Raw genomic sequence first — 24770 nt, forward strand, 5'->3', positions numbered from 1 at the left:
AGCCGTACCCAGCTGGCGAGCCGGCCCTCCAACGCCTCTGTCTCTAATGCACAATGTAACAGACACACAGCGTTTCACACGCGTGTGCAAGCAGAGTGCACACGCATATTTACACAGAGCCACGCGGAATACAGACAATGTAACCCCCACAGAGGACACGTGTATACAGAAGACCGCCGTGCAATGCCCCTGGGTGCACAAGAGCACACACAGCGCCATACAACGTAGCACGCTCCCCGCCCCTACTCCTAGCGGGAGCGAGGAATGGAAGGGAGGAGGGGACGCTGATTGGTCCCAGCCCCAGTCCAGTCCCGGCTGAGGCCGCCGCTGGAGTCACGTGCAGGTTTGTCATCCCCGCCCTGCCTCTAGCTGATTGGCTGAGTGTTTCCTCTATGCTCTCAGCTCATTGGTGAGTGGCGCCCTCAGTCCCCGCCGGGCCCTCCCCGGCGTTAGATTTCCGGGGGAGCGAAGGGGAAGTGTTGATTTGGACCGGAAGTCGTCCTCGCTCGCGCCTCGGCCGTTGCGCTCCGTGTCCGTTGCTGCCATGGCCGAGTTCGATCTGTTCGGCGCGCCGCCCGCCCAGCCGCCGGCGGGAGACAGCCCGGGCGTGGGCAACGGGGCGCTGAGTGGCGGCGAGGAGGACCCGGCCGCCGCCTTCCTGGCCCAGCAGGAGAGCGAGATCGCGGGCATCGAGAACGACGAGGGCTTCAGCATCCTGGAGAGCGGCGAGGTGCCGGCGGGGCTGCAGGGCCACGGCGGGCCCTCGCCGGGTAGGGCCCCTCTTCCAGCGCCGCGGGGGGAGGCCGCTCTGCGCTCGGGCCCGGGGGCGATTCCCGCGGGGCCAGGGCCTTGCCCTGTGGGCCTCGGTGCTGGGCGGCTCGTGGGGCTCCGGCGAGGCAGGGCCGAGCCCGGCGGCCGGGCCGGGGCGCCCTGTCTGGCAAGGCGCAGCGGCTCCGCTGCAGTCGGTTTGTTCCCACTCCCCAGCCGTCACTCGGGCCGCTCCCGAGCTGCTCTGTAGCAACGCTTGAGACGTGGCCCGTCCAGAGCCACCGCTGTCGCCCCGGGAGTCGGGACCTGCCCAGACCAACCCACTGGCCAAGTGACCGTGGCGCAGTACCTGTGGCTTTGGCTTCTCCTGGGGCCGGGGCTCTGTCTGACCTCTCGAGTCCTTTGGGCCTTTTGATCTCTTCTGTGGTAGCACCTGGTTGCCGTTGCGCTTGAGTAGCTGTGTACAGAAGCAGGGGTAACCATTGTTCAGTCTTTCTAGTTCCTGCCTGAGCTTCCTAATTCTCCCTAGAATCCTGTAGATGAACGGATAAAACTAGTTTTGGCCAATAACATCACTCCCCTTATGAGAGTGGTAGGAGTTGCAACACGTCTGGCTTTGGGTAGTGGTTGTACAGTACATGAATGGGCATCTTTTCTAAAGCAGAATTCCCCAGGCAGAAGTATTCTGTAGGCAGATGCGCTGTCCTGAAAAGTCTGTTTAGCCCTTCGCTTCAGTGTGTTACACTGTTTAAGCCTCCCATATCGGTGCATGATATTATCATTTCTCCCTCAAGTGTTTGAAAATAGTTCCTTTTAAAAATTACTAAATCAATGAAATCTAGCAATTTCAAATCATAGAATCTCAGGGTTGGAAGGGACCTCAGGAGGTCATCTAGTCCAACCCCCTGCTCAAAGCAGGACCAATCCACAACTAAATTAAACTTAATATTGTAAATTGTGGAATTTCTGGTTTGCTAGTATTAATATTGCTTTAAAATGAATAGTGAATTCTGTTTAATATTTTAAGAATATCTTACTTTCCTTGCATCTTGCAAAACAGATTCTTCAGTACTATAGACCTATAGCTTAGTAACAGTACTTTCCCCATCTATTTGTGATTGGTTTGAAAGAACCATTATTAGCCTCAGTTTATGGACTTGCAAACCAAAATAGTGCTGCTTAAAACAGCACGATGGTCCTGTATTGAATTTAACACTTCAGTCTTAATTTTGTGAATCTTTAGCTTTACTCTGAACTGGTCAGGATTCCTGAGACAAAAATAGACCAATGTACCATGGATATTGGAACACTGAGATTTGCTGAAGGATGCATAGAAGCACAGACTTGATGTCACTAAATTAGTACGTTCTATAAAGTTGAAAAGATTTAACGGAGGAAGCTTTGATACAGTGACAAGCTCCAGTATTGCCCCCAGTACTGGAGTTGCATCCTTCAGGTTTAGTTAAACATTCTTCTTCAGATAAGAAGTGGAGGCTTGGAACCAGATGTAGAAAAGAGCAGTTCCTATTGAGAATGTTGAGCACTTATGAAAATCTGGCCATTTCATTTAGGTGCACAAATAGAAGCTGATGAGCTTGTCTGAAAAATGTAGATGAGACTGACTGATCCAGTATATACTATACCTTCTATTATTTCCACCAAGGACAAGCTAAGCTCTGAAGCATTTGTGATCACCTCTTTCCGTATAGCGTTTTTTAGCCACTGGGCTAATGTTTAATTTATGTAGCCTTCAGTCATTGTTTCTTAGTAACCTTTGTACCTCTTTCTAACTTAGAAAAATTGCCTTTGCATAATACATGCTGCTTTTTCTTCAAAGGAAAGGTGCTCTTTGTATTTCTCAGCAAGCTAAAATTTGTTGACGTATTAGTTATATTGAGTATGTTGGTCTTGCATTCTTCTCCATGTATGTATACAGTGTAGCAGTGTCAGAATATTAGAGACACTGTGGGTGAGGTGATATCTTTTATTGGACCAACATCTGTTGGTGAGAGAGACAAGCTTTTGAGCTACACAGTTCTTCAGGTGACCTCTTTCTCACCAACAGATGTTGGTCCAATAAAAGATATTACCTTACCCACCTTGTGTCTGTTTTTCTCCATTATGCTTTTATGGGTACTCAAACTCTGCTAGACTTGCTACTTGTTTCCATATTTTAAGTTGAATAATGTAATTTTTTTTAAGTACTTGATGGATTACAACGTCTCAAATATAAAAAATCCTCTTTCTGTATAGCTTTGAAGTCGGAGATTTACTGGATGATTGAGTTTGCTTTTTTCCTATCTCGTATAGTCCCTTAACTGAACACTTCTACTCTGTAGAGCGTAGCTGGGATGACTAGGTGGACTGGAAGAGCATGAGACTTCCAGACGTAAAGCTTCCATGGTGCTTACTGTTCCATTAAGGGCTACTTCTAAACTAGTCACGGATGCAGCCCTTCTTTGTCGGTGTTCATAATGGAGCCTAAAACCTTCTGTGCAGCGTATTCTAACAACTTTCTACTAGGGATGTTTACATGAAGTCATTTCCTGAGCTCTGGTGTTTGGTCCTGTTTTCTATTTCCTGCCCAAGTCCATCCTGCTCTGATAGCAATTAGTGCCTGTATAGATGAGCGACTTCACAGAGCACTCTGACGTCAACCAGGAATAAGCAGCAGATGAATTTATAAGGAAGCAAGCACCTTGTTTTTTATCATGAAGTCTTTGGTAACTGATGTAAGCATAGATTTTAATGTCTTAAAATGAGTAGGTCTCTAAATGACATACAGCTGTAACTTCTTTCCAGCCTAAGTGACTGTTTAAAAAGCAAGAAATAATTTCTTCATTTTCACAGAGAAGTACTTCCCCTATGGGGAGCTTCCTCATGTCCCATGCAATCTTTCCTTTCTCCAGTGGAGCAACTGTGAAATAAATTGGTCTAAAGTCAGCCTTTGCTCCACATCCATAGTGTGGCTATCTCACTGTTATGAATCCTTCTCTAATACAGAAAACCCTGGTGAACCTTCCAAAACTAATTTGGCTTGACATCAAAAACTCTAATTTTTTAGTAAGCTTCTCTTTTAAATGACAGTCACACTTCTGACATCCCTATAGAAAAGACAAAATCCTGTTTCTAATAGATTCTAGAACAAATGAATAGGAGAGGATTATAAAATAGAACTTGATATTTTAGCTGGGAAGATTGGTCATTCAGTTCCACTTGAATTAAAATTTAATGGGTGTTCTTTCCCTAAAATCCAGTACAGAAGGCTGACTTTCAGTTTGAGCTGCTGTAATTAGTTCTCATGACTCCAAGAATTTGAACCTTCCTACTGACCTGCTTCTCTAGGAGGTGAGGTTACTCAGAATCCTTAGTTCCACCTCTGACTATAAAACTGCATAAAGGTTACAACAAAAGTGTATCAGGACAGCTGTCCAACTCTTCTTGGTGAGATGTAATAGTTTTGCACAATACAAGTAATTGGCTGACTGCAAGCAAACTGCTTTTTGCACCCTGTTAATTTTAAATACTTAAGCGCAGCAGCAGGGGATTTGTGGATTTACTTTTTTTAACTTTAACCATTTAACTGCCTTATTTACAGACAATACCAAATAGGTTGAGTTATATGTAAGGCACTGTATTACCAGAATAAAATCTGACTTTATACAGTAGTCATGAAATGAGATTATAGGTACCTCCACAGGAAATAACTAATTACAATGTAAAAAATTATGCAGTGAAAAGTAATCACCAGCTTCAGCTTGGGTGTTCATGAAAGGGTATGCTGGAGGAGCTTGTAAGAATGCTTTTTAAATAAAAAAAAAAAAAAAAAAGTGCAGTGTTCAGCTGGCTGCTTGGGCATGTGAAAGAAATTCCACTTGCTCAGTTAAAAATCAAACCAAAGGAAAGGTGGAACTTTACAAGATTTCTCAAGACACGGGACAAGTGTAAAAATGGAGCCATGTCAAACTTCTGACCAATTTTGACCCTCACTATGTCTCTCGTTAGGCACCCCTTCCCCAGTGATGGGCCTGTACCTATTTTTCTGTGTGGAATCCCACAATCCACACCACTCTCTCCTTGGTTCCCCAGATCACCACATCCCCATCTACTAGTTGTTCCCACAGCTGAGCCAACTGGGTGTTGGTCCCTGCTTTAGACTTCCTCTGCCATAGGAACATAACAGGGAAAGGGTTAAAACAACAAAAGGATTCACTGTTCTCCATTTGAGCACTGGCAGCTGAACTGCAGTAACTGCCTGGTTATCTGGAGAGCTCCAGCTAGAATTAACCTTTAGTTTTCCATAGAGCAAGCTACTATTCAGAAGTAGATATCTCCTGTCTTCCAAGGTTGCAAAGATCTTCTGGTCGAACAAAGCGTAAAGAACTGTTGTGTGGGGGGCTTTTTTTTGTGTGTTGCAGTTCAGGTTATGAAAATAAACCGCCTGGATATTGATCTTAACTTCTATAGCAAGAAAACTGCATCAACATGTCAGCATGTTTTTTCTTTCCATAAGAAGCACTGTGGAAACCAACACCACACTAAGCTATATTGGTGTCTCACGCATAAGGCTGCGATTTAGTCACGGAATCCATGACTTCCAAAGCCCTCTGTGACTTCAGCCAGCCTCAGCTGGGAGCTGCAGGTCCCCTGCTGCCTGTGGAGGCAGGGAGCTGTGGGGTACCCCAGTCACCTCAAGTGGTGGGAGCCCCTGGGTGGCAGGGGGGGCCCCTGCAGCTGAGAGCTGCTGTAGGAGGGGGACCCTGTAGTTCTGGCCCCTCATGTGGTGGGGTCCCCTGTAGCTCCCAGCCCAAGGCAGATGCCCAGGCTCCACATTCTGTCATGGATATTTTTAGTAAAAGTCGGGGCAGGTCACGGGCTTCTGTGAATTTTTCATTATTGCCCATGATCTGTCCATCACTTTTACTAAACATATTTGTGACAGAATCTTAGCCGTATTCATGTATAGTGTGTTCCAAAACGGTTGCTACTCAGTTAATGGGAGAATAGTAAATATAACATGATTACTAGCAGAGATGGGCAAACTGCTTACTGGTGTCCCTACTGTGGATGTCAGTGGTGTCTAAAGAAGACTATGTGGGCACTCTTCGGTTGCTAATTTTCTTTCCAGTCACTTTCCCAGTTTTCACAGGGAGTCTGACTACCTCATTATTGTTCTTTTAGTGTGAAGTGACTATTCTGGGAGTGTTGCATTTTTGGTCTGCAGTTGCTTCTGCAAATGCTTTAGACTGGGTTTTTCTGAACTCAGACCTATCTTTTGCAGTTGTACATGCTGTAGTTTAAGGGCTTGTCTAAACTGGCACTTTACAGCACTGAAACTTACTGCGTTCGGGGGGTGTTTTTTCACACCCCGAGCAAGAAAGTTGCAGCGCTGTAAAGTGCCAGTGTAGACAATGCACCAGCGCTGGATGTGGGTTTTTGTTTGGGTGTGTGTGTGTGTTTTTTTTTTTTTTTTTTTTTAAGAGCGCTGGGAGAGCTCTCTCCCAGCACTCTGCCGCGACCACACAAGCCACGTTAAAGCGCTGACGTGACAGCACTTTAGCATTGCCAGCGTAGACTAGCCCTAACTTTAATATACTACTGTAGGAGCCCCCATATATATGCTTTTTTGGGAGTGTCTGTGTAACCTCGCTCCGAAGCCTCTGCAAACATCTGGAAGAGAAGGATGGCAGCAGTAGACTTCCAGCTGCCCTCTTATGAGATAGGGGTTGTATTGAAAACCTGGTAAGAATTAATGGGTGCTGAAGGGTAACTCACTCTTCTCTGGGAAGAGAGCAGGGTCTGGAATCTACTTTGTAGACCCTCTGCTTGTGGTTCTCTTTAGCAGCAGGACAAAAAGGCATAATAGAAATTGGAGGTTTGTGGGGTTGGAGAAAGCAGAAGGTTTCAGGTGGGCTCCCTCCTAAATAACTGACTGGCTGGGATACTTGAGTCTTCTCTTCATTACCTCTTCCACAGGAGAGAATCTTGTGGGTATTAAGTTGGAGCCTTCCAAGCAATGGAGGAGGCAGTGGAAGCTTTTATAGGGGGTGAGGTGGGATAGTCTTGATTTGGGCTGTTGTCTGGCTTGATTGCTCTTCTGCTACTGCACCCCATCAATGCTGACTGAAATGAAGAAAGCTGGGGGAGAGGAGTGGAATAAAACAAAAATCGAGTCTTCCTAAGAGCATATTTTTCAAGTGCATTTACTAATTTTTTCCCCTGTGGTGATGAAGTTGATGTTGTTCCCCCATCTGGGGTTAATGCAAAGGTGTCACAGTTAGGATGCAAGATTCTTGGGGTATTTGCTGAGCTGACCTTTTCTAGAATACCTGTTTAAAACTTAGTGTTTGCAGGTTTACCGGGCATTGGGTTACAGCTTAATGTCCATCACACTTGAGTAAGCTTGTATGTTCTATTAACTAGTGTAATTTGCAAGGAAGGAAAAACAGTTCAACAATGTTAATTAATATTTTTAAATGGGACATTGACAAGGTAGAAAGGCCTGTCCCCAAAAGTTCAGTGTTGTCTGTCCTTTGACTAGTCAGCCCTTGCTTTGACTTGCTGTAGTGGGGATAACATCTTAACTGCAGATCGTTTACCCAGCAATGCACACTCCTGGGAGCCAGCCAGTTAATAGACAGAGTAGTCTGACAGTATGACTGCAAAGAGAACTAACACAGGGGTCGGCAACCTATGGCATGCGAGCTGATTTTAATGGCACGGGTCCCAGCCACCAGCCCCGGTAGGGGCAGGGTGAAGAAGCTTGGTCCTGGCAGCTGCTGCTGCAGGGCAGGCAAGCTCCCCTGCTCTGCTGCCTCTTTCCTCCAGTGTGCTGGGTTCCTCTCTCCCCACCCCCGCCCCCCTCGCCCATCAGCTGATGGCCCTTGTGAGGAGGTGGAGAAGCAGTGCGCTCGCTGCTCTGGGGAGGAGGCAGAGTCAGAGAAGAGGTGGGGACGGGGCCTTGGGAAAGGGGGGTGGAATCGGGGCATATCCCCTCCAGCCCCCTGCCGTGAGCTGCTCTGGGCAGGAGGCTGGGAGCACCCCCACGACCCTAGCCCGCACCCCTAGCCCTCTGCCCTGACCCCTACACCCTCCACACACAACCCCAGCCCTGACTCTAGCACCCCCGCCACATTCCCACCTGCACCCCTCACACCAAATGGGAGCTGCCCAGGTAAGCACTCCACACCCAAATCTCCTGCCCAAACCCTGAGCCCTCTCCCTCATTCTGGCTCCTGACCAGACCTTACACCCCAGCCTGCACCTTCACCCCCAGCCCTGTGCTCAGTGTACTCCCACCCTCTGCTCAGTGCAGAGAGAGAGGAAGAGAATGGGCTAGAACTAGGGAGAAGGTAGGTAGCCATTCTGTGGGCGGGGCCGGAATCCCAGACCGGCAGTGGGCTGGGCAGGGCTGCCACCAGGACCTGGGCTGTCAGTCTGGGGCCGGCCTAGGTGAACAGAACCCCAGGCTGGCAGCGGGCTGAGCGGGACGGCAGTGTAAGATCAGCATTTTAATTTAATTTTTTAAATGAAGCTGCTTAAACATTTTGAAAACCTTGTTTACTTTACATACAGCAATAGTTTAGTTATATAATATATAGGCTTATAGAGAGAGACCTTCTAAAAAACATTAAAATGTATTACTGGCATGTGAAACCTTAAATTAGAGTGAATAAATGAAGACTTGGCACCCACTTCTGAAAGGTTGCCGACCCCTGGCCTAATATTAGGTATATGTTCCATTATAGCCCTTTAAAGGAATTCTGGTCCTATAAATAGTGTCAAGTTTCACAATTAAACTAATACATCTCAGAAGGGGAAATATGTTGTCATTAAATGGAGCTTCTTAGCTGGCTATGTAGGGGAGACAAGCTCTAGCTCTTTCATACAGCTTGAGTAGGAAAGCAGGCCTCATGTATTCCTAACACAGTTGCTTAAATTCTGCCAGTTACACTTAGGGTAACACGGTGGTGACTTCTCTTGGCTCTGTCTTTAACAGCCGGGTCTATTTCAGGTTTCTTTAAGTAATTGGTACGAAAATGAAACCCTTGTTCTGCTACTTTTGTTTAAATTAATGATTTAACATTAGGTAAGAAGTGTCTTCTATTTCCCAATTCCACTAGGTTTTTTGTTTTGTTTTCCTGATACACATAGAGACCACTCCTACGAAATGGTAGGGTCATCTGTGAAATCTAGTTCGGGGAACTGTTTTAGAAGTACACTAGAAAGGAAGGTTCAGGTAACTGTAAAATGTTTTACTCAGAAAAATAGGGTAGAAGACTAACCTGTTTAAAGGACAGGAAATGTGAAGTTGCCGCCTACTCTCCTCACCTGCCCCTTTCTTGAGTGGGCTGCCTCCGTACAGGTGGAGTTTCAAATCCCTAAATTTGTAGAAATCTTGGGTTCTATGCAAATCTTGTGAACACCTGTTAGAAGTCATGGCCATCTACAGAACTACTGTATGTCGTCCTGGGTTCCTGGCTGCACTGTCATGGTCCCTGCAGGGACTGGTTTCCTAAATTGGCAGCAAGCCCGGGGAGGGGGGGAATAGGACAGCTTGCTGATGTAGGTAACCCCTGTCCCTTTTTCAGGACTGTGGGTGGCTGTAGTACCCTCCCCTTCCTGAATGTGTAGAGACCTAGTTGAGCAGCTTTCATATGAAAGGCCTTCATCATCCTCTTGCTAGGAGAGCATGCCACAGAATCACTTCCACATGCCGTGGGGCTTTTCTGTGTAATGAAGGGGAACACTTAGTTTACTAGATTGGAATGGGGATTAGAACAGCTATTCAAAAGAGTAAACCCTCAAGGAAAGAAATATTCAAGGCGGCTGCAACTAGGAGTAATGGAACAAGTTGGAAAAATGCTGAATCTGAGCTGTATGTGTGAAGTCTTGAGTATAGTGTCTGACACATTGGAAAATGAACTGAAAAACCACATTGGACAGTGCTGTGGAAAACCACTCTGATTAGTAAGGGATGGACTAAATTAAGAGCACTGCACTGAACACTTCGGAAGTAATTGGATTAAATACTAATGGTCACTAGGGCATGACAAGGCTGAGTGCGAGTTGATAGCAATAACTGGCATGGCTTTTCATGTTAACAGTATGTGGTTTTATGTTAGTAACTGAGCAGCATATCATACTAAAGAGAAACATGATGAAATTGGTTCTGAACTGTTATCCATGAAGAGATCCTTGATCTACCAATTGGGCCTTACCTTGAGTATCTGGTGCCCTAGATAAAGAGCCTTTGGCTCTTTTAAACTGCTCCATGTGAAGACATAGCCTTAGCTCACAAATCTGATTTGTACATTTGAGAGTTACCCCAGCCTGGCCTTTGGGGCATCAAACATTAGACACATTTCCTTGCTTTTCTTTTGCTCTTCTAGATGTCTCTTTATTGCAATCTGAATTAAAATATTTTCTCACTAAGTCCTCTTTCAAGTCCTGTTTTTCCTCCCCTCTTTAAGCTAGCCCTATATTTTCCTTTGGCCTTTGTCTCCCTCCTAGCTTATGCTGCAGACCTCTGAAATGTGCAGAGGAAATTGTTCATGGCTCTTAAGACTCATTTTCCCCCACTCTTTCCGCTCCTTTCTCCCCCCCAACACACACACAGTGGGACATCTAAGAAAGTTCTCTACCTCCCTAACTCTAGCCTCTCAGAGCTTCAGCTTCAAGTGTTTTTCTTCAGGCTTTGCCACTGTCTTCTGCAGCCCAGATCCACTAACATTTAATTGACTCTGGGGTTCATTTGTTACATCTCAAAATGCATTGCATACCAGAGTGTCAGATCTCCTCTCCCTGCAGCTCCAAGCTGAGACTGTTACAGCAAGGCAATTAGGTCCCTCAAAGTGCCAGCATGCACAACAGGATTGGTTACTGGAGGGACTTCAGGATGCAGTGGCACAGGCAATTCTTGTAGCCTGTCTGTCTAAATCTGCCACTGGCTCCAAAGCCACACTGAGTGGCTTTGGTATTGTTGGCTGATGGAAAGGCTCCCAGGCAGGCTATATTTAAGTTTTTCTCCTAAGGAAAGCAGACAGACGCTCCATGTTTCCAGAGCAAAGGCTGGCTGCTGCACAACTCATCATTATTTGTACTGGGCCCAAGGCTGGCAAGCAGACAGTTATTCCAGACCGCTGTTACTGAATTATGTAAACACTGTACCTGAATAAAGTTGCAATAAGAGAATGCTTGGCTTCTAGTACTGCTTCTATTTTCGTGCTTTTGTGTTGGCTTGTGGTGAATATTGGTACTGTATACAGAAGAGGTAATGGTGGTACGCCTGGATGAGATGGGATCAGTATGCTGACTTTGTATTCAGTTGCAAATTTTGAGACGCTCAAAGAACTAACATGCAGAAAGGAACTTACCACCATCTTCACTGCTTTCTTCTGTCTTTACTGCTGTCTAATACTAAGAGAATTGCTTTACAATGTCTAGACACAAGTAGTCCTAAAATGCAAAGGTGCATGTACATCCTCCTCCTCGGGGACATTCCGTTCATACTTCTAGTCAGCAATATTAACTAATGTATAGTATTGAAATTCATCTACAGAGGCCATGTTTCAACAGCGGTGTAATTATACAAGAAAACTGAACTTTGCTAGAATTGCAAAGTTGAGCATTCAAAAGTTAAACTCCAGATTTAAGGTTGCTTGTGCAACCTCAATTGGCTCTCTCATGCATATGTAATTACATGATCACATGTTCCATACAACCCTGCCTCGTTAGCTCACTGAATGGTAGCTATTGAGAACAGAAATTCCTTGCGAAACTTGCATAGGATTCTATGAATCACTGCACACATTTCAACAACACTATACCAAAACTTTAAGCAACTCCTTACCTGCTTTATAATCTCTAAGAACATAAGAGTGGCTGTGCTGGGTTTCCCCCATTGTCCATCTAGCCCAGTATATTGTCTTCAACCAGTGGTTGGTGCCAGATGCTTGAGAAGGAATGGACAGGGCAATTTATCGACTGATCCATTTTCTGTCCTCCAGTTCCAGTATCTGGCAGTCAGAGGTTTAGGGACAACCAGAGCATGGGGTTGTGTCCCTGACCATCTTGGCTAATAGCCATTGATTGGACCTATCCTCCATGAATTATTTAGTTATGTTTTGGCTTTCACACCATCCCCTGGCACAGAGTTCCACAGGTTGACTGTGTGAAGAAATACTTCCTCTTGTTTTAAACCTGCCTGTTAATTCCATTGGAATTAATTCCTGGAATTAATTATTCTTCTGTGAAGAGATAAATAACACTTCCTTATTCAATTTCTCCACACCAGTCATGACTTTATAGACCTCTCTCATATCCCTCTCACTAGTCTTTTCTTCTAAACTGAACAGCCCTAATCTTTTTAATCTCTCCTCATCTGGAAGCTGTTCCATACCCCTCATCATTTTTGTTTATCCTTGGTACCTTTTCCAATTCTAATGTCTTTTTGGAGCTGAGGCTACAAGGACTGCACACCGCATTCAAGGTGTGGATGTACCATAGATTGATCTAGAGGCAATATATTTTTCTGTCTTATCTATCCCTTTCCTAATGGTTCCTAACATGGTTAGCTTTTTCGACTGAGCAGATGTTTACAGAGAACTATCCACGATGACTCCAACATGTCTTTCCTGAGCGACAACCGCTAATTTAGACCGCATCATTTTGTATGTATAGTTAGGAGTACATTTTGCAAAGTACGTTACTTTGAATTTATCACACTGAATTTCATCTGCCATTTTGTTGCCGTCACCCAGTTTTGTGAGATCCCTTTGTAACTCATAATGAAGTCCAAAGCTGACTACAGTCTCTTGAGGAGTAATTTTGTATTGTCTGCAAATGTTACAATTAATACGCCTAATCATATTAAGGCTTTGGTATTGTGATTTTTAATGTTTTCTTCAAGACCTGTCTAACTACATTCACTATTACCTTACAGATGCTGTCGATGGGGTGATGAATGGGGAGCTCTATCAGGTAAACTGAAAGGAGATCTCTCTCAAACAATTAAAACCTGTTGGGTGAAATTAACATTTAGGAGGTATTCTAAGTGACTTCTCAAAAGCAGTTTCTAGCCTTAAACTAAAGCTTAAACTAGCTTTCTTAATCTAAATAGAAATGTTCCCCACTGTTTGCCTTTTTATTACACTTAAATCTCCTGACTTATTAATGAAGGGAAAAAACTAGTCCAGTCTCAAATTTTGTAATACTCTGAGATTCCATAGCTGCCGGGCAATTTGAGTACACTCCATCTTCAGGTGGAAGACAAATTACAGCAAAAATCCATGTTGACATCCTATTTTAATTGGTAACATGCCTTCCTCTTGGAAGACTGCCATGTACTCAGGTCCCACGTTAGGACTTGAGTTGGTACCTAGGGCTGGCACTACATTACTAGAGGTGTTATGCTTTGACTAACAAGTTTAATCACGGTCAGCATTGACTAAGCACAAGCTAAAGATTCTGTGGCCTTCCATAAAGAGCAGGGGAGAACTCATTTTGGCAGAACTCAATGTTTGTTTTATAACTTAAATGCTTAAGCAATCATGTTGAATTTTTATAAATTTTCACAGCTGTGGGGACTTACGGGGGGTGTCATAACAATTTAATGACAGTAGATATTGAGTTTCAGAGTAGCAGCCATGTTAGTCTGTATCCACAAAAAGAAAAGGAGTACTTGTGGCACCTTAGAGACTAGTGCCACAAGTACTCTTTTTCTTTTTTTAGTAGGTGTTGAGATTTAAAATCAAAAGTTTATCACTGTTAAAACACTGACATCAAAATATGCAAAGTAAATATCCTTAAATCAAACTAAGTTCTCAAGTAACATTTTCTTTCTTTGTCCATCTATTAACTTCAGTTATCAATGGAAAAATTTGTCAATTTGTGTATATATCATACCTGTTTACCAATATTTGCTTATTAAAAATCCAGTCCTTCTAAGCCTAGAGAGAACACTTGACTAAGACAAGTATCCTAACATTAAACAGTTCCTTTTAACATAAAACCCAGTTTGTATCCTATGCTCACTGCATTATCAGATCCAAACTCACTGTGTTTACTATTCTTTAAAATAGCTTGGGTGAAAGCTGTGATCAGAGTTCTGAACCACTAGCCAAATAGGCCATTACTGTCCAGTATGACAGAATTATAATGGACACTGCTTTATCAAGTGGCAAAGCAGAACAGATATTGCTAAGACTCTCCTAAATAGGGACAGTAGTGTATATGGCTGGCTAAACCACTCCACAAACCCCTTTAAAAAGTCTGTCATAGGTTTGATAAGAATGTTCTAAGTATACTTCATTGTAACCTAAAATTGTCTTGGTGGTTCATTTCAAATGTCCAAGTTGTTGATGCTGTTGCTTCCTGGGGCAAAGGATTCGTTAGATGACCCTGTTCAAATGAGTGGTTGGCCTTTGGTCTAGCCACTTACACCCAAGTGAACACTTCATTTCTCAATGTTGCTTGAGGCTCCAAAGCGAATGTAGAACTGATCTCTGTGGACTTTTTATTGTGACTGGCAGTGGGAAAGCTAAAATACTAACAGGCCTTTTTGTGCAACGTGGCTGAGATGCAAAATGAGATCTCTTGAGTTCTAATTCCAGCACTCTCACTCACTGTACCCTTGGAAGGAACCCCCACCCCCCGTGTACAAGGGGAACAACACCCACGTATAGAGGATGAATGGTATTTGCAGTGCTTTGAACATCTTAATTTCACTAAGAGGAGTTAATTTCCTGGCTGCTTTTTCTTTCTAACTGCTTGTTTATCCTCTTTAGTCCCCCCTGCCCAAACACAACCTCTTGTCCAAACTCCATTTTTATCAAAGCAGTCAGTAGACCTTGTCCACCGTAATTTTGCAACTGTCTGTACAAATATCTGCTCCCTAGCCTAAGATTCTAGCTGCTTTCTCCAGTAAAGCACTAATCCTACTGCAAGCCTCTCCTTGCTAGTTACCCTTGTTCATAATCCACTATAAGCATCTGTTGCTGGCATGCCCTGTTAGCACTTGAGAAGGCTATTGGGCGTTTCTAAGGAACACGTTCCATTTGTGTTTAGGGTATTTAAAAGTGTTTGTTCTTGTATGAGACTTTCCAATTGTTTCCCATTTTTAAGGAGAGCAATGGGCCAACAGACTGCTATGCCGCTATTTCACATGTGGATCGACTGCAGTCAGAACCAGAGAGTATCCGTAAATGGAGAGAGGAGCAAAAGGAACGCCTAGAAGTCCTTGGTAAGGAAAAGCATGAGGTTTCTGTCTCTGTCGGGCTTGCTGTTCAAATTCTATCTTGATTCCTTCGTACAAGAGTTGAATTTTTAACTTTCACTTGCCTATCTGCCATCTTAAATTCTTAACCCTCAGTTCTTGTTGACCAACACACTACCCAATCAGACTCCCTGTTAATGGGGAGCTGGCTTGATGCTGCCCACTGGAGGGGGAAATCTCCTAGTTGCTTGAGCATCTGAGATTTCCAGCTTTGAAAAACAGAACTGGAAATCTCAGGCCATTTCAAAATTGCTCCTCCTTAACCAATAGCGACCTTCATATTGGCATCTGGAGACTTGAACAGTGTCTTGCACACAGCAGCACCCTTCTGCCTGAAACCTGTCATGGAGAGAGCCCTACTAAAAGGAAAATACAAAGCAGAGGGTACCTTTACTCAGCCTCTTTCTGCAGCCTGACTGGAAGGGGTTTTAGCACTGCTATGTGCCAGAACCTCTGGGGTGACAGGATCTGCTTTAAGACTTCAGCCCTGTCCAGCAGCAATGGGAAGACAAAGGCCTCGCCTCTAAATACAGAGTATGGTGTAAGTGTGGCTTATACAAGTTAGCTAAACATGGACCATCCCCTTGCTGTCTCTTCTGGGGTCTGTTGCTACTGGATCAAATTTCATAAGGCATTCAACTGAAGCTAACACATCTGAGTGACCTGCCTCGTGTTTTAATGGGTGTCAAAAGGAAAACAGCCTCCCTTCTGCCAGCAAGAAATGGAGGGGAGCATAGTGCCAGTTCATGTGTAAGCCTGTTGCCCCTCATTACAATTTTACTGCATTTGCACAGTCTTTAATAGGGCATTGAAGTCATTTATTACCAAAAGGATCTCTTAGCACAGGGGTGGACAAACTTTTTGGCCCAAGGCCACATCTGGGTATGGAAACTGTTTGGCAGGCCATGAATGCTCACGAAATTGGGGATTGGGGTGCGGGAGGGTGCTCCAGGCTGGGATTGAGGAGTTGGGAGGGAGATCGGGCTGGGCCAGAGGTTTGTGGCACAGGGGAGGGTCAAGGGAGCAGGCTCCAGGCAGCGCTTACCTCAAGCAGCTCCCAGAAACAGCAGCATGTCCCCTCTCTGGCTTCTATGAGGAGGCGCAGCCAGGTGGCTCTGCGCACTGCACCTGTGGCTCCGGTTGGCTGTGGTTCCTGGCCAATGGGAGCTGCAGGGGCGGTTCTTGAGGTGGGGACAGCATGCAGAACCCCCGGCTGTCCCTGCGCATAGGAGCCGGAAAGGAGACATGCTGCTGCGGGGAGCTGTGCGTAGTGGGGCAAGACCCCGACCCCACTCCCTGGCTGGAGCACGGGAGCAGGGTAAGCTTCCTGGTGGGAGCTTGAGGTCCAGATTAAAATGTCTGGAGGGCCAGATGTGGCCCCCAGGCCATAGTTTGCCCACCTCCATCTTAGCGGTTGGTTTAAAACTGTTTAAAACTAGTGACCTGTCAACTGACTGAGGAATTCCTTCCAAGCAATGTGAATGCTATCACCTAGAGTCTACCAGCAGGTCAACCTGGCCAGCTTCTCGCTTCAAGCAGGGGAGAATGTGTTGTACTTCAATAGCTCTCCTGGTATATCATGAAATTGCAGTGTTGTAGCATCCCCTGCCTCCAGTGGGATAATATCCTTGCTTTTTCTGCCCTACTTGTTGGAGTGGGTGGAGTTGGCCTTATCTGAAAGATAAGTGTGCATGCCTCTCTTAGGCTTCCTGCAACCAGGCCCCCACAGTTTGCTTCACAAGGCACTGAAGAGGTATTTGACCTAAGGAACGCTAATAGCAGCACAGAGCTATCCAAGGTGATCACCCCCTTACTGCCTGGCTGGCACTGTTCTCCTCTGCCTTGGTTGCTAGTCCTACTTCTGGCAAGCAGCCAGGTTTTTGAGAACCTAGTTGAGGAAAGCAACAAGTACCATCTTGTTTTTAAAGTGGCCTGCTAATAGGATTGCTCTCCAGTAGATACCGACCAGATGAAAGCCCCTGGCATGTTAACTGAACTTGTTCTCCTAAATTCAAAGTCCCACAAAGATCTGTCGTCTTCTGCTTCACTGATGCCCATAAGTACCATTCTGGTGCTGGTACAGCTGCTGTAGGAGAAGTTAGGGAAATACATTAGGCTAGGCAAGACAACTGCATCACTTTATACCCTTTGGAGAAATAAGTGATTAAGAAAAGTAAATGCAGTAATCAGCCAAACTGCATCCAGCTTCAGATTGGCTCTGTAGTAGCTGTGTATGAGTAGACTTGTTGGGAGCGTGGGGAATAGTTTAGCTAGTCTGCAAATAGGATTAACATAAGGCTATCGCATGTGGCCACTTTTTGCAGCAAGCCTTCACCAGCCAGGCTCAGTAGCACATTTAGCCTGTCCTCAAAGAAGAGGTAACCTTGAAGTGGCTACATTTTGCCTCTTGTATGAGGAAAATTTCAGCAGGAAATAAATGTCTTCAGCATAAAGCGATAGTTGCTGGTACCCCTTCCTTGAAGGGTTCTGTGGTGTGGAGATGTCAAGGCATCTGCCTAACCTCTTTTTACACTTCCCTTGTCTGATCAGTTTGGGTCACAGTACCGCTTAACTTGTGCATCATTTTAATCATGACATGGGGTTCCTGTCTGAAGTCTCAAACACTGCAAGAGCCCCAAACTGCATGGTGTTGGCTTACAAGCCATGTTACGGTGTCTCTTAAATCTGCAGATGCTAACTCTCGAAAGCAGGAAGCAGAATGGAAAGAGAAGGCAATAAAGGAGTTGGAAGAATGGTATGCAAGGCAAGATGAACAGCTACAGAAAACAAAAGCCAACAACAGGTAAGGATTTTCTGCAGCTCATTGGAATGTTTGGTTGTGGAAGGAATGAAACGTAGCCAGAGTGCCGCTGGCATCTTGTATACTTGTCTCTATCCATTGTCGGAATAAAGACACACTAGTGCTTTTGGACCTCCAGGGGAACTGTCAGTAAGATTTCAATTGGTGAAGGGGGTTCTTAGTTGTAAATGGGTGTCTTCATCTTATCAGAGATCTTGTGGTCTGTTCCATGAGGATGTTCTTGGCACCTGGAGATGTGACCTTGCTTAATGTGGCCTAGCAAGTCAGTGTAGTTAGAGCCAGCACAAAGGTAAGAGATTTAATTTGCGCTGACTGGATGATTTAGTGGGGGATTGGTCCTGCTTTGAGCAGGGGGTTGGACTAGATGACCTCCTGTGGTCCCTTCCAACCCTGATATTCTGTGACTGGCCTGCTCAGCCTAGCTGGCAAGAACATATTTTTTGGCTTTCCCACAATAACCTCTCAATACTTCAGCACCCCCACAGGGTAAGTTTAAATAAATCATCTTGTTCTGCCAACTGGGTGGGTAGAGACTTGATTGATTGGAAGGTATCAATACCCCAGTGAGGGGTGACCTCCTATACTAATAACATTCTAGTGACAGGATGCATGGTGGTGTGGCAGACTTTGACCCAAAATCTAACTCTGATTATAATTCTGACCTCCTTGAATTTGTAGCCATGTTCTAATGGCTGGAGCAGGGAGATGAGTCTTGGGTTCTGCTCCCAGCTCTGGCACTGGCTTGCTGTAAACCTGGCCAATAATTCTCAACCTCTCTGTTTCTCTCTGCGTATGCACAGCGTGCCTCAGGTGGCACGTGACCAGGATTCATCACTGAGTCTGGTCCATTGATTGGATCACTAGCTTCCCTGGCTTGGGCCAGGTACTGACAGGGAATGCGACATGAATGCTGATCCATACCTCCTTCTCAGCTGCTGAACAATGCTATATAAAGTCATTACTATGGTCTTAATTTATAAAATGGATATAGAAGTCGGGTTCTTAAGAATAAACCCCTCATACCAGTCAATGGTTTGCCCACTAGATAGCAAAATTATGTTGGAAGTACAGAGATTTGTCAAATGGTCCACTTGGTCTCTTTAAACTTGAGTTTCCTGGGGCAACTCCCTCATTGGAAGGGGGTCAGTGTAACTCCTTATCTCTCCCTCACCTAACCATTGCTCCCAGGTGAGAAGCCTCTGCATGATGGGAGCAAGAGAGGCAGGCCTGGCTCTTTGGTGAGGTGAGAGAGGAGCTGAAGCTCCCATGGGGTTGAAGAGTAATATTTTGTAATAATCAAATGGAGAGCTTCCCCTCTGAACTCTAGCACACACCCCTTACTCTGTTTCTCATGCAAATGAAGTTTCCACACTGCTCACATCTTCCTTCTGACGGGCTGAGTAACACATTGCTGGGTAGACTGACAGTGAAGTTCAAAATGTCATCAAAGCCTCTCCTTTAGCTCAGTCCTGGAGTTCAGGTACTGTAAACCCTGAGATAACTGATGTGAACTTGTAACTGGGGGATGAGCTCAGAGTGTAGGAAGAGGGGTTCATTCCCCTCCTCCATTGTGGTAATGGTGAACTTGGAAGAGCATAGGCCCAAATGGGTGTGATTGACCATCTTTACAGCCCTTCGGATGGCTCTTCTGTAAGACTTCCAGATGGAAAAGTGGGATCATCCAAAGTTACTAAATAGGTCTCCAATACAGTGGACATACACGCTGAAGTGTGGAGTGGTTAAAAATCTGGTTTAAAATTTTTTTAAATTACAGTCTATTAAAAATAAATAAACAAAGCATAGGCCCTAACATAGATCTCTTAAAATAATTTAAATACAGAAATCTAGAACATTTTTTCCAGGTTTTAGAGTCAAATCACTGAGCTGGTGGAAGTCACTGGCTGAATCTGTTGAAGTGCTGCATCAGCAGTTGTCCCTTGCAGGTGCAGAGAGAATATTTTTGACTAGAATAAACTGAAATGATTCAGTGCAATGACTAGTTCATTCAAAGTTAAGAAACCAGTTGAGAGTTGAAAAAGCAGGAAAGCTTGCTTTCATCTTCTGATCTATGAATTCAAAACTAGATATGCCAGAATCTACTAGCTCTAAAATCTCAAAGGGCATGGTAACTAGAAATCAGTTCACAAACTACAAATAATACCTCCTGATAAATGAGTTTGAAATGCAAATGTTTTGATAGACTTTTTGATGTTTTTCTTATGTTTTAGTGCACTTCTAATAGAACTTGAAACATCACAAGTAATTTTCTTAATCTAGTACATGATCAGTAATTTTTTTTTAAATATATGTTAAGCTATATAGTTGCTTAAATAAAGACACATATGGGTGCATTATATCCTCGGTACGCACCAAATCTAATGTAAAGGCTATATCTAACCATCAGAATGTTTTAATGGCCATCAACCTTTGGCAATCAACAAGAGCAACAAAAAAATAAAAGGTTTAGAAAGTCTGACCTGTGAGGGAAGGCCAAAAAAAAGGCATGTTTTCTTGAGAAAAGACTTTTTGGGTGGGAGAGAACCTAGTAGCAGTTCTCAAATATGTTAAGGACTGTTACAAAGAGGATGGTGATCAGTTCTCCATGTTGTCCAAAGGTAGGACAAAGTAATATGTTTAATCAGCTGCAAGGGAGATTTAAGTTAACTATCCTTACAGTTCAAAAGTAGCTAAGTATTGGAATTGGCTCCAAGGGAATTCTCATCCCCATATTGGAGGTTTTAAGAACAGATTGGACAAACATCTGTCAGGAATGGTCAATGTTTACTTGGTCTTTCCTCAGTGCAGGGAGTTAGATTAGATGACCCCTCAAGGTCACTTCCAGCCCTACATTTCTATGATTCTATGAAAATAAATAAAAAGTACAAATGAAAACAAATTCATTTAAATCAAGGTTTCCTCCTTGCTGTAAAATCAGTGATTTTAAACAGCTTTGGTTTAAATCAGTACATCCTGATCTGTCTCCCTGAACTAGTCCAGAGTCTCCAGTCTACAGCTAGGTATCTCAAAGTTTGTCGAGCTGTTCCTCCATGGGGAAAACTTGATGCAGAACATGCAACTGAATATTAGTCACTTTCCAGCTCAGCATATTGACTCCAACTACAGATTCACTCTGATTTGGTATCTAGTTTAATACAGTTCTCTTGTTTTACCTAACCTGTCTTCTGCTATATTCTCTGCTTCTCATTCTTCTCTCTTTTCTCCTGCCTGCTTGCCTTCCTCTTGGACTACTTGCTGCCTAGAGTGGCAGATGAAGCTTTCTACAAACAACCCTTCGCTGACGTGATTGGTTATGTGTATGTTGCCTAACTACTAATTATCTGTCTGATCCTCTTCGTTATCCTTCAGAGACAGTTAATATATCTGGTGACTACATTAAACTGTGTATTTGGAGTCCAGCATCGGAGGCTGATGGGTGTATATATAGCAGTTCTTCCTACCATACAGCATGGTATTTGAGCTGCAGTACTGAAGAGTGAAATGTTCCCTTGATCTGTAGAGGGTCAGCTGAGACATACTGGATATCACTTGTACTAACCCATGCAGCATGCGTACCACCAATAATACACGGCTAAATGACAGCAAGACTAAACTCCTGCTTCCAGGCCAATGGAAGCTTGGTTGCACACTAAGGTGTATTATGAGCATGGAGGTAACAAACCTCTCCTGTGTTGGTACTTTCTCACCCAGATGCTGCTTTTTGGCCCTAGCCACCTCTACAGACAGGATCTTAAATAGAAAAGCAACACTTTCCTACAAACAAACACTTGAGGCTGGAGGGCTTGATTTGAGGGAGGTCTAAAAGGATTTAACTTGACCATCAGAGCTGCTGAGCACTTAAAGCTTGTGTTGAAGTCAGTGAGAATGTCCAGTGCTCAGCACCTCTGAAAATCAAGGCAGTTATTTAGCACTTAACTCTGTGCAGTCAATTGTGGAAAAGTAGGCCTTAATATGCAATCAGGGTGGTGGAGAGGAAGTTAGGATTGTTTGCCCAGTTTCATCTGAGTATTATTCCCATTTCGGTAATCTCCCAAAGGATAGAGTGGTGAAAGTGCCATTACATGCAGCATATGAAACCAGACAGCCAGAACATTGGAGAACAATGCTGTGTGTGCAGACAGACAAGTAAGCCCATGGGCCTTTCAGTCTAGCTCTACTTTTTCTAAGTAAAAGCCCTGGTCTCCAACCCCCAAAAAATGATGGGCATTTTCACTAATGGGTTTAAGGATTACAATGTGGCTTTTTTTGGCTTGTTCATATGCTTTAATTTCTTCCCTTACATTTATAGACTTGAATTCAAAGATGACCATTTCAGATACTAAAGCACCTTTTAAAGGTGTACTGGTGAGAACAGTAGTATGGCTTTGTCTGAGTGAATTAAGATTGAAGTTCCACTGTGGAATTGATGGCCTAACTGTAGGTGGATGTAAGCCAAGACTTGTGAAATGCTGGATTTACAGGTGGTGTTTGATCTTGTTCTGAAGTCTCGAAGTTTCCACTGAAAGACGTGGTATTAAAACACTTGTTTCCTGTACCAGTCTCCATGTAGCCAATGCAAAAGGAAATGTGCCGTGTAACGGCTGCAGACTAAAACTGGCAGCATGTTTCCTGAATGTAGACTGAGCTACTAGTGCATGTCCAGCTAGCTTATCATCTGCATTAAGCTCATTTTCATTTTCTATATCTGACTTAAACTTTCTCTCCTTGTTTCTTTTCTTCTCTTCACCTTTAAGCACAAACATAAACCATCCTTGCTACAGCCTAGAACAGTTAAGTAAAAATCTTCACTGCCCCCCTTAAGTGTCTTGTCACATGAAGTAGCAGTGTTTGTAGTGACCCTTGTCTTCAGTGGTGTTTGTACTCGAATCATCCCTGTGCCCAGTGCTGCCCCTTCCCTTCCATAGGATGATCACTGTCATTGCTTTCTCTGTACTGCTTGTTGGAGTAGATGGATTTGGTTTGATTTCTCTCAGTGCTTACTGCTTTAGCCCTTCTGCGGCTACCAGGGCCCCACAATTTGCTTAACCTAGGCATCAAAGGGTTACATGTTCCTTGGAGCAATGCTGCTAGCGGCACAGGGATGCCAAAAGGATAACACTGCTTATCATTTGTTAACCTACCTGTTGAAAAGACTTCACTGAGTACATTTGGGATAAAAGAAGGGGAAATGTTATCCTTTTAGCTGAACTCAGTGTAACCCTCCCCTTTGCCAAAACATGCCTCGTAAGTCTATAGCAGATGCAAGCATGGGAGCTATGACTTAAATTCCTCTTCAGTCCACACTGCTTCTCTACACCATTGGGAACCATCAGCACACAGTTTTACGATGGCCTGCACACCTTGGAGTATCTGTAAACCAAATGGAAGTTATTCCTCAATCTTGCACTTCAGTAGATGGTAAACTTCCAGTTGGCAAATGTCCAAAGCAAACTGATAAAAGTTGAAGGCTTAAACAATAAATGTACCATGGCATTGCTTTAAATTGTCTTGCAGAGTGTCAAACTTTTTGTGCGCATACTTAGGCGAAGATTGCATAACTGCTCTTAAACCAAACACCTGTATTCCAACATTTTACACAGCAATTTTCTGCACTGCTTGTGCATAGCAGATTACTGCAACCTATTCATCTCCAAGGTTGGGGTTGGGGAGCTTAACAAGCCTTAATGTTCTCAAGCAGCTGTCAGGTTACATTTTTCTTATGAAACGTGTAAAACTGAACCGTATTCTATGGAGGGAAAGGAGTGGCTTCCAGGAGGCATACAGATCCACCATTAACATGTAATATTGGATTGCTTCTAGGGCAGCTGAAGAAGCCTTTGTGAATGATGTGGAAGAAACTTCCCCAGGCACCGAGTGGGAACGTGTGGCTCGGCTCTGTGACTTTAATCCCAAGTCTAGTAAGCAGGCAAAAGATGTGTCCCGCATGCGCTCCATCCTTATTTCACTCAAGCAGGCTCCACTGGTTCGCTGAAGGAAAAGCACAATGGAAACACTACAAATGCAATATCTTAACCTTACTCAGAGAAGCTGTGTTTGCAGTAATTGGATTAATTATGTTTAAATGTGTTTTTTTGGACCAAACCTCATGAAGTATCTAGAGTTGATCATTGTTTGTGATTGCATGTTCTTCCTCATGTTTCCTTCCTCTGTCCCAAATGGGAGGAGAGAACCTCCAGAACTGTAGTCTCTCTGTACTCTTGTGCACTGAGATGTCACTTTCAACTGTACTGGTATTAAAGGTCTGTTAAGAGTTACATGTCTGTCCTCTTTTTTTTTTTTTTTTTTTCATAGACAGAGGTAGCTTCCCCACCTCCCCTTCTAAAGGGGAAATGATCAATTCAGATAGTGTCCAGGAGCAAACTTCTAGCCTTGTTATAGTGGCAGTTTAACTTTCCCAAAGAAGATCTAAAGCACTGGCCTCCCCCACTGTGTGGCATTACAGTGAGGTGACAGACTGGTGGGTAGGAGGACATCTACCTTGCTGCCTGATGGCAATGATCACACCTTTAAAGCCCGCTGTGGCTCTAATCTCAAGCAGTTAAGCACCTCTCTGCAACAACCAGTTGAAACTGACTTGGGAACATTAGCTCCATCCTGGCTATCTTAGCTAACTAGCATGCCAGATGGAAGCTCTGGGGAAAAGGAGCAGCTATAGAGCCATGCTGCCCACAGCCAATCTACTGGTCTAACATATTGAAGGCCCCTGCTTATTTTCCCTTCCTGCTGATTCAGAGACAGCTGCTTGTCAGCAATAGGAAAGGGGCAGGCTGGTAGGCTTGCTCCATGTGCTTCTATGTCCTGTAAGCCCAGCTGGGGTGGCTAAGAGGAAAGGGAGTGACATCACAGGGGAGTGGTAGGATAAAGGTATTAAAGTGGTCAGGTACTGTG

General features: G+C 44.3%; 1 protein-coding gene across 4 annotated transcripts; it reads left to right on the forward strand.

Annotated features, from left to right (window-relative positions):
* Positions 1-280: 280 nt before the first annotated feature.
* Positions 281-24136, forward strand: CLTA (clathrin light chain A). 4 transcript variants are annotated; one of them, XM_037902219.2, is made up of 7 exons: positions 457-770; positions 12713-12750; positions 14893-15010; positions 17735-17846; positions 21125-21178; positions 22616-22651; positions 23682-24136. In XM_037902219.2, exons 1-7 carry the CDS (start codon positions 545-547, stop codon positions 23851-23853), a joined length of 756 nt encoding a protein of 251 aa, XP_037758147.1. In that variant the 5' UTR covers positions 457-544; the 3' UTR covers positions 23854-24136. The 4 variants fall into 4 exon arrangements, with proteins under 4 accessions (XP_037758149.1, XP_037758148.1, XP_037758147.1 ...); XM_037902220.2 differs by lacking the exon at positions 22616-22651 and having other exon boundaries at positions 445-770; XM_043546299.1 differs by lacking the exons at positions 21125-21178; positions 22616-22651 and adding an exon at positions 18054-18153 and having other exon boundaries at positions 458-770; positions 23682-23848.
* Positions 24137-24770: the final 634 nt, after the last annotated feature.

Source organism: Chelonia mydas, chromosome 5 (assembly GCF_015237465.2).
Source record: "Chelonia mydas isolate rCheMyd1 chromosome 5, rCheMyd1.pri.v2, whole genome shotgun sequence".
NCBI lineage: Eukaryota > Metazoa > Chordata > Testudines > Cheloniidae > Chelonia > Chelonia mydas.

Bases quoted from the DNA above. Each gene is read 5' to 3' on its own strand.
- CLTA (XM_037902219.2), top strand. From the start codon at position 545: ATGGCCGAGTTCGATCTGTTCGGCGCGCCGCCCGCCCAGCCGCCGGCG. The intron at 771-12,712 runs GTAGGGCCCCTC...ATTACCTTACAG, and splicing joins CCACGGCGGGCCCTCGCCGG to ATGCTGTCGATGGGGTGATG. The intron at 15,011-17,734 runs GTAAGGAAAAGC...TTAAATCTGCAG, and splicing joins GGAACGCCTAGAAGTCCTTG to ATGCTAACTCTCGAAAGCAG.